General features: G+C 35.8%; 1 protein-coding gene across 2 annotated transcripts; it reads left to right on the top strand.

The window, feature by feature from the left end:
* The first annotated feature begins 3,451 nt into the window (after positions 1-3,451).
* LOC114363820 (uncharacterized) lies at positions 3,452-9,011 on the top strand. 2 transcript variants are annotated; one of them, XM_028319651.1, is made up of 3 exons: positions 3,452-3,746; positions 4,132-5,137; positions 7,969-9,011. In XM_028319651.1, exons 1-2 carry the CDS (start codon positions 3,581-3,583, stop codon positions 5,130-5,132), a joined length of 1,167 nt encoding a protein of 388 aa, XP_028175452.1. In that variant the 5' UTR covers positions 3,452-3,580; the 3' UTR covers positions 5,133-5,137; positions 7,969-9,011. The 2 variants fall into 2 exon arrangements, with proteins under 2 accessions (XP_028175452.1, XP_028175451.1); XM_028319650.1 differs by lacking the exon at positions 7,969-9,011 and having other exon boundaries at positions 4,132-5,174.
* Positions 9,012-10,196: the final 1,185 nt, after the last annotated feature.

The following is a 10,196-nucleotide window of genomic DNA, read 5'->3' as shown; positions in this document are numbered from 1 at the left end:
AAAGAAATTGCAAATAAAATGTAAGGGATTGTTTTTAAATAAGAAGGGATAATAAAACATCCATATAAAGGTTACTGACCGCATTAACGTCAAAACTTTAATTTAATACAGCTCATGACACGCCCTATTTCCATTCTGTAAGACAGAACAAAGACCTTTTTCGTAACGAAAACAGATGCTAATTTAATAAATACGTAGTCCATTTGGGAAAATAAATTATCGTCATTCCAAAAAGAAACCTTTAGCACCTTTTGGGTCGTACGTGACTTGATAGCTGAGGATCTTGTACTTTTTCTATTCGCCTTAAAAACATAAATATAAGCATTCGAGTAGGCTTTTTTTCTTTCAAATATTCGGATAACTGTTCACGGTAGAGAAACCATGCACGAAATCCGATACGTGCAATAATATCCGTGTGTATTCCAAATTTCTTGAATATGGTTGTATCGTTCTGACTTGGTCTCTGAATAACAAACAAGTAAACTGGAAAGCAGAAATGTAAACGGTATTTTACTGCAAGACATAGTTGCTCCAGACCACTGAGAACACGGAATTAGATTGGCTGGATAAGAAAATACTGTTCCCGCATTCGCCCATTGAGATTGTTTCTTAGTTTTTAGATGCTTTGTTCTTTTTATAGCATTTGCTATTCTGTTTTGAAACGACCTTTTTAAAACTAACTTCTCTAAAACAAATGTCATGTTGCTGGGACTTTTTCCTTGAATGTATTAAGTTAGACTAGTTTGTTTTTAGTCATTAAATATAGCCGTGCCGTATATTTATAGAACTAAATTTTTTTCACTTTAACTTGGGTTGAATTTGATTTTAGTAGATTTTATTTAGATTTGATTTCATTGATTAGATTTAATATAGCTAAAGTAAGTCTATTCTTTAGAGTTGAAACTCAGTATATGTATCTTAACTCTACCAAGACTTTAGATAATATTGTCAATTAATTATCATTTCAATTATCCTACTATTACGCAGTTGAAATTCATTCGTTTTTTATTAAATCCCAGGATCTTGTTATGTTTATTATTTAAACCATTATAGTACATCCTCTAGGTATAACCAATAAAACCTTGGCCCTACTGTAAATTTTAATCCTTCCATTTACTTGCAGCGAGAACGTCAATCCACTGAGCTACGTTGGCTAGACGCCATCGAGTCCGAAGTAAGTCCACACTACAATTCCCTTCGATGGACTTCGATTTTTATTAAATGTATTTTTGCCTATAACAAGAACACGAAATTGGTAATATTTTACCAGTGACCGGAAAACTCACACATCGTAGTCTGCCTACAGTCCTACAGGTCTAGGATGCGCGCCGCGATAAGTGGTTATCACGTCATTTTATCGATATTGCCCATACATTTTGATGTCGATAAAGTATATCACGATGCGCATCCGTGCCCGGCTGATGAAGGTCACGAGAAGAGCATCTGGATGTGGGTAGTGCAGGACCGATCGTTAGGAAATCCTTGGGGGATACTTTTATCCAGCAATGGACGTTGTCTGGAATGATGATGATGATATGAATATATTGAATGATCAATTAAAGCATTAAAATAATTCATTTACCGTTCTTGCAATGTGCTCTATTTATGTCACCACTAATGCTGGGCCGTAGTTACAGGCTTTTTTTACCCGACTACGGCAAAGCCAAAGGAGGGTTATAATTTTGACAGGCTATGTATGTATGTATATATGTATGTATGTATGTATGTATGTATGTATGTATGTTCATCTGTTTCCTCGTAACTTCTAAACTACTTATCAGAATTTGACAAATGACATATCATTAGAAGCGTCTTAATTGTCCGCTAGTTATAGGCTATATGGGGTTTCACAAAATCTAATGTGGCGCCCTCTAGCGGACAAAACATACAGAGTAAAAAAATAAAGTTAAGATAAATATGCCGTGTTTGATATCATTTGAAAGGGCTTTACTTGTACATTATATATATATATATATATATATATATATATATATAAGGCGTAGTCACACGTTACATACCTACCTACCGTAGCACTTTGACAACATGTGACTGCGGTTTTCCAAACATGAAAACTACATTAGCAACTTTGTTCAGTTCAGTAGGTATTCTGAAAATCTTGTTTTATACTTGTTTAGCGTCGTTTTTTGTCGTAGTTGGGTTTTAGTTTTTTTACTTTTTTTTAGATATTAGAGACTTTCATTAGTTAATTACCTGCTTGGATATTTTGTGCTGAGTTTGATCAAGCTATAGCTTCACTTCCAGCACGGATTTGAGTAATTCCTTGTTATAAATAGTTGAGCATCTGTGCGAACGGTCAGCGGAGGCGCGACTTGGCGGCTCTTGTTTGTTCGGAAGTGCTGTGCTGACCAACACACACGTACTTCTGTACCAGGATATGTACACCGACAGCACATCGGACTATGGTATTTTTGTTGCAATATCGCCATTATTACAACTACATAAGGTAACACAGTAACGTGCCTTCTTCTTCCTTACATAGATGCCTAAACATTTTTGTGATATCGTTTGAGAATGACACAGATTCAGTGATCTTCAGCTCTAAGAGGATTATAGTTACCCTTGGATCTATGATAGTCTGTTGCGGGTTCAAATACCACCAGGGCTAAATATACAATCCCAGTAATATTATTATACGTGAAAGTTTGTTACAATGTATATGTGTGGGTATTTGTTCCTCTTTAGCGATCTGTGACAAAATTAATTTCAATAGAATTTTCAAACCATCCATTTAGCCGACCATCAAGCATAATTTCACAAAATTCGAGCTAAAGAAATCATTGCTACCAATTAAATAATAGGAAGCAACAAATCCGAATACCTAATAAGTACTTAAAGCACAAATTCCCTAAGATAGACTGTTATTAATTGGCGTCATTACTTATAATTATACTTATGTTTTCGTCCTCGAGATTGGCATAAAANACTTTTTTAAAGAACTTTTTAAGAAAATTGAGGATGAACTTTTTTATACGGAATATTTTTAATTTTTAGTTTTTTTTGTGTTCACGCATTTGAAGTCGGTTTTATTTTTTTTAAAAGTTAATTATTTGTATTATTTTCACATTTTCATCACTAAACTTTGAATTTTTGTCGAAATCCAATATCTAATTACTACAAGTTGTAAGAGGGCGCCGCGTTGGGTCGCCCTATTTGTAAGAGGGGAAACCTAACCTACAGAGAGAAATGACCAAAACCAATCTTATAGGGCTTTATCTCGTGTTTATTGCCAATAAACCTATGACTAAATTACAAGATCAAAGCAGACAACCTCTCAATTACGGAGCTATTAGTCGGTATAAACAAAATTATACTTATGTTTTCGTCCTCGAGATTGGCATAAAACTTTGTAGTATCGCCCAGGATCCGCCACTTGTGCACACGTTTGAGAGGGTATCACTTTTTTTTTTTTTTTTTTTTGTTGGTAGTTCAAAACTTATTTGACATGGACCATTACGACCGACCTTCATTCGTGTTCCAGTGCTTCGCCACTTCGGTGCTCCGCTAGTATTTTTTAATAGTTTTAAGTAAAGTTATTAAGTAGTGCAGTGTTGATAAAATAATGCCGAAACGGAAGAATTCTGATAAGGATGACTATGAAAACCTCGCAAAGAAACTGCGTAAAATTGAACGCAAATTGAAAAAGGCTCGGCGCAAAGAGCGTCGATCTTCTAGTTCGTCGAGATCTTCATATGATGACCTTGCTCATGGGAATTCAAAAATCAAAGGTATGCGGCACTTAAATGCCTGCAATTTGTTATCCTCTTATTCGTGATCTCGGAGATGCGGGCAGTTGTGGAAGGACTGTCACTCTGTCGATGATCGCGATAACCTACTTTTTAACAAAGTAGCGTTTTTTCAACAGGCGTAGGGACTGTTGACTTTAATCATAAAGAGGTTATTTATAACTGAAATACTATAATATAAATGGTATTATGCACATGTATGCAATAAACATACACAGTCTGTTTTCTTTTTTGGGGTAGGCAGTCTATTTAGATGTGCAATTATTAAAGCAACAATAATTATAATACTTATATTGTATTATTAATGACTTATAAATACCCACAAACTTTTATAGTTTTATTACCTTATATATTACGATAATTTCAGAATTCACGGTAGAATCGGAAGTCATTTGTGACGATGAATTGCAATCGTATCCATCACCAAGAGAACCTACAAATGAACCTGGGTATGAATCTTCCCCGATACTGGTGCCTGACCCGGTTCCCGAGTCGGCGCCCGAGCCAGCGTCTACCCTAACGTCCGAGCCGGCGCAGGATCCAGTACCAGGGCCGTCTAGTATAGACGCACAATCATCGGAGCCACAACTCCATAGCGCTATTTTGGATATTCTTGGCGAGGATCCGACTGTTCCAAAAGTGATGGGCAAGGAAATATTATCTGCCCTAGCAGTAAGGTTAGAACATATTGCAACTTCTGGATTGACTAGTGAGTTAAGAAAAGACCTTTTAAATAAATATGCGGTACCAACAAACTGTCCCCTTATTGGGGCACCAACTCTGAATCCTGAGGTGAAAGCAGCTATTACAGAATCAGTTTTAAAGCGAGACCAAAGTATTGAAAGCAAGCAGAAGCAACTAGCGATAGCTATTTCCTGTGTGACCGAGGCTATATCGCCTTTGATGTCAAACGACAACAATAACCCGAGTCAACTACAATTATTGATGGACGCTGTTCGCATGCTTTGCGATATTCAATATAAACACACATCTATAAGAAGAGGTCTTTTATTGAACAATCTAAAAAAGGATTTAAAGGACCAAATACAAGGCACGAAAGTAGATAGCTTTCTTTTTGGGCACAATTTCGCAGATAATTTAAAAACTGCGAAAGCAATTACAAAGTCGGGAGCAGAGCTTAAACCTAACGTGCCAAAAACTGTACCTCAAACTAAGAAGCCAGGTCCATCTGGACCACCTAAAAAGACCTTTCCATCAACGTCCCAGCATTTAAACTGGAAGGCTCCTCCCCCGGGTCGCAGGTCAACGGGGACTCAGAGGGCGAGGGAGCCTGCCGCTCACAGGAGTCAGCCCGCCGGACCATCGAGGAAGTCGTCGCAGCAGAACCAAGGTCGGAGTTGGCGCTAGAAGAGGTAAAATATGCCGGTAGGCTTTCTGCATTTTATTCAAAATGGCAAAAAATTACTGATGACGCACAAGTGCTTTCATGGATACAAGGTTACAAAATTACTTTTTCTGAACCTGTAGTCCAATCCTCTATGCCTAAAAATATTTCGTTATCTAGTAATGAACAACTGCGAATGACTGAGGCCATTAGTAATCTTATTTCAATTGGTGCTGTATCAAAATGCGTTCCTTGTAAAGATCAGTTTTTATCCAGTTATTTCTTAGTTCCTAAGCCTAATGGCAAAGATCGCTTTGTGTTAAACTTGAAAAAATTAAATAAATTTATTGATACTGTTCATTTTAAGATTGAAGATTTAAGAACTGCTTTGAAATTAATATCAAAAGGTTGTTATATGAGTACAATTGATTTAAAAGACGCCTACTTTTTGGTCAAAATGCATCCAGAGTCCAAAAAATATTTACGTTTTATGTATAATAACGAGCATCCCTCCCAATATTAAGTAAAACTGAAATCTTTTTTTTTTTTTTAGTAAATTAATAATGATAATGATGATGAAGCGTTACTTTGTAAGACTATCAATAGTATTATTAGCATTAATCATACATTGATTAGTAGGTACAAACCTACCTAATGTTTTTCCAATACAAGAAAAAATGACGTCATCTTATGTACCGATACCGATACAGTTTAAGGAAGCTCTTAGATTTTATCTATTACAACTGTCTACAGCATTTTTGCGCACGGGTTATGCATAGCTTATTTTTATTGCTTTAATACCTAGAAATAAGAATAAAAACAAAAAATTGTTCTGAATTTGCTTTTATGTGTAAAAAATAGAAAAAAACATATCAATGAATGTATGAAACATGAACATAGAGATGATTTCATATTTATGTTGCCAAATAATTTTTTTCTTTCTTTCTTTCATTCTTTCTAATTATTAAAACATACCAAACATCCATTTAAGATTCATTCTCACAAGAGAAAATTTAAAATAGAGTCCAAATATTGATTAAAAATGAAAAATTCTAATTTGCTGTCATGTTCCATAGAAGATTTTTCTCATAAAAATCTAACCATATCATGCTTTCAGTTTACTGGCCTTGGTAACGTCGTCTCTCAAAACCCACTATATTTTGATGAAAGCACGCCCCTTGTTCTTGCGAATAAGCCCCCATAATTATCTATAAATATATCCCAATGAGAATGTGACGTGCATCTTTAGAGACATTCTACTATGAAGATGGGAAATTCAAATCCCATCAAAAACAATACTTGTCAAAAAAACCAAGTCTCGCCACTCAGTTGTTCTACGGTAAAAAGTTGTGAGATCCATGTAATACCAAGTCCAGGCCAGGAAATCTTTAACGTTTTACATAAATATATTGACTTGGCCATCGCACTAAATAATTTAATTTACACGTGTTTTCATGCGATGGCCAAGTCAATATATTTATGTAAAACGTTAAAGATTTCNTATGTATAATAACGAATTGTATGAATTTAATGTATTACCCTTCGGGTTATGTACAGCACCATTTATTTTTACCAAAATTATGAAACCGGTCATTAAATTGTTAAGATGTAGGGGTCATTTATCCACGGTATATTTGGATGACTATTTTTTGGTCGGATTATGTTATGAGACATGTATGGACAATATTTTTGACACAAATCGCCTCCTTGAAGCTTTGGGATTTATAATTAATAAAGAAAAAAGCAATCTCCAGCCAATCTCCAGCCCGAAAACGTTTGCAAATTTTTAGGTTTTAATATTGATTCCATAAAATTACGTATTTATCTGCCGGAAGAGAAAGTGATTAAAATAAAAAATGAATTGTTAAAATTTCAAAGCTTAAAGTGCTGTAAATTAAGGGACTTTGCTCATTTGGTAGGCTTGTTAAATTCTGCTTGCAATGCTATTGAATATGGGCGATTGTATACAAAGGAACTTGAACGTGTCAAATACTTGAATTTGTTAAATGACGATAATTATGATAAGTATATGAACCTGCCTGATTCTATATCTAACGATCTTAAATGGTGGTATGAAGCGGTCACTCGCAATAGAGGCAGTAAGATTAGGACAGATTGTTACTGCTTAGAGATTTATTCCGATGCCTCAACGACTGGTTGGGGAGCCGCGTGCGGTAGTGATAAAGCCAGCGGATTGTGGAGCATAACGGAACAAAGAAATCATATAAATTATTTAGAGATATTAGCGGCTTTTTTGGGTTTAAGAATATTTGCAAAAGATAAACACGATTGTGATATTATTTTGCGAATTGATAATACCACGGCGATTTCATACATAAATAGGATGGGTGGTGTGCAATTTCCACACCTGACACGCGTAACAAAAGACTTATGGCAGTGGTGTGAATCTCGGGCAATTCACGTATTCGCGTCTTACATTCGCTCGGCGGATAACTTTGTGGCGGATGCCGAGTCACGCCGCGTACACCCTGACATAGAGTGGGAACTGGCAGATTACGCTTATCAGGATATCGTACAACGTTTTGGCCAACCTGAGATAGATCTATTTGCTAGCCGTATTAATAAAAAATGCGTAAAATATGTTTCGTGGCATAAAGATCCTGACGCATATGCAATTAACGCATTTACGATATCCTGGTCTGACTACTTCTTTTATGCGTTCCCCCCGTTTTCTGTTATATTAAAAACCATCAGAAAAATTATAGCAGAAAAAGCGTCCGGTATACTTGTAGTTCCATTATGGCCCACACAACCGTGGTATCCGTTATATAATAGCTTGGTAGTCGGACAAAAAATGGTGTTATCACAAAGCGAGAATTTAATTTTATCTCATTCCAGCAATCGACTCGTTCACCAGCAGACTACCCTGGTTGCCGCTTTATTATCCGCACGGCATTACTGAGAAGAAGAATTCCACCCTCTTCTCTAAATATAATGATGGCTTCACTGTGTGAAAATTCATTGCGTCAATATGATTCCTGTATTAAGAAGTGGTTTAATTATTGTAATCATAATAATATTGATTTATTTGAGATATCTATTCCAAACGTAATATTGTTTTTAACACAGCTATTTAACGACGGTGCTCAGTTCGGAACTCTAAATAGTTGCAGATCTGCATTATCACTCATTTCAGGAAATCAAATAGGTAATGATGATCGCGTTAAGCGCTTTTTTAAAGGCGTTTATAGATTACGGCCGGCATTGCCCAAATATAATAATACATGGGATACATCTATAGTGTTAAATTTTCTTAGTACTTGGTATCCAAATACTGAAATAACATTCGAAAACCTGACTAAAAAATTAATTACATTGTTGGCATTAGTTACAGCACATAGAATGCAGACTCTCTCCAAGATTAATATTTTTAATATTGAGAAACACGTTGGTAACATTGTAATTAAAATTCCAGAATTTATCAAGACGTCTCGAAACGGTTCGCTCCAGCCAACCCTTACATTGCCTTATTTTAACCAGAACCCAGCTTTATGTCCTTGCAAAACCTTAACTGATTACATAGAACGGTCTAAAAATCTTCGCGACAATCAGAGCAAACTTTTCATCAGTTTTAGAAAACCTTACTGCGCGGTAGGTCCACAAACGCTAAGCCGATGGACTAAGTCTGTGTTAGAACAATGCGGCATAGATGTCTCAATTTTTACGGCTCACAGTACGCGGCATGCTGCCACGTCAAAGGCTCGTAAGCTTGGGGTTAATTTAGATCTCATAAGAAATACTGCTGGGTGGTCTGGCAGCTCACAAGTCTTTGGGAGATTCTATAATAGAGTCACGGTAGACAATGACCCAAGTGATAATAATGAATTTGGTATAATGATTTTGTCCAGTTCAGTTAATGATGAGACCATTAATTAAAATTATACAATGTATTACATTATAATTATTTTTACATGATTTTTTAATCAATTATTTACAAATGATGTTTTTCAATACATGTTTTTGGTTTACTGTGATATTTTTATTCATCTTGGCTTGAATAAAGTCTTTATTATAATCTTCATAAATTTGCCTGTTAATAATGTGTTTAACTCCTCTCAATATCTACAAAGTTTTATGCCAATCTCGAGGACGAAAACATAAGTATAATTAATGATTAAACGAACTTACCTGTACGTGAAGTTCTATCATAATTATACGATTGTTTTCGTCCGAAGAGATTGGCATCCCTCCCATCCTCCCGCAAATTCATGTAGTTATTATGTCTATGCTCTAAACGTAATGAAGGTCGGTCGTAATGGTCCGTGTCAAATAAGTTTTGAACTACCAACAAAAAAAAAAAAAAAAAGTGATACCCTCTCAAACGTGTGCACAAGTGGCGGATCCTGGGCGATACTACAAAGTTTTATGCCAATCTCTTCGGACGAAAACAATCGTATAATTATGATAGAACTTCACGTACAGGTAAGTTCGTTTAATCATTAATCATCCNAAAAAAAAAAAAAAAAAGTGATACCCTCTCAAACGTGTGCACAAGTGGCGGATCCTGGGCGATACTACAAAGTTTTATGCCAATCTCTTCGGACGAAAACAATCGTATAATTATGATAGAACTTCACGTACAGGTAAGTTCGTTTAATCATTAATCATCCTTAAATTTACACGCTGAACGTTAAATCTGGGTTATTAATTCCGCTGGAATATTTAATAACAATAAACGATAAGGCCTTTCTTTGGGGATATTTCCACGTAATAATAGGGGATCGAGCGTCTTTACAGGTCATTTTCGTCCGATATGATGGCCAAACGATTTCAATATGCCGCGTATTTCAAATAACTGCAGGCGGGCGCGTGCCTAGAAGGCCGAGGACACCGCGAGCAGTCAATGAATTACTCGAATAAAATATTAACGGCCATTCTCAGATGAGCTAGTTTTTGCGTGTCCGGGCTGTTAAATCGTTAAAAATGACAAATTAGAGACATGCAAGTATTTTTATATGTTACTTAACAACCCTATCCAGTTGTGCATTAAATCATAGGCCTCTATTTTAAGTATTTGTGTCTAAATTAATTTCATAAAACCCTGTTCTCTAATTACCGTTACGCGT

Source organism: Ostrinia furnacalis, unplaced genomic scaffold (genome assembly GCF_004193835.3).
Source record: "Ostrinia furnacalis isolate ACB-3 unplaced genomic scaffold, ASM419383v2 OfSCF7311, whole genome shotgun sequence".
NCBI lineage: Eukaryota > Metazoa > Arthropoda > Insecta > Lepidoptera > Crambidae > Ostrinia > Ostrinia furnacalis.
The sequence above is the reverse complement of the archived record's forward strand: the minus strand, read 5'-3'. Positions and strand labels throughout refer to the sequence as shown.

Excerpts from the sequence above, each read along its gene's own strand:
- LOC114363820 (XM_028319651.1), top strand. The coding sequence starts at position 3,581 with ATGCCGAAACGGAAGAATTCTGATAAGGATGACTATGAAAACCTCGCA. Across the intron at positions 3,747-4,131 it reads TGGGAATTCAAAAATCAAAG|AATTCACGGTAGAATCGGAA; the intron begins GTATGCGGCACT and ends CGATAATTTCAG.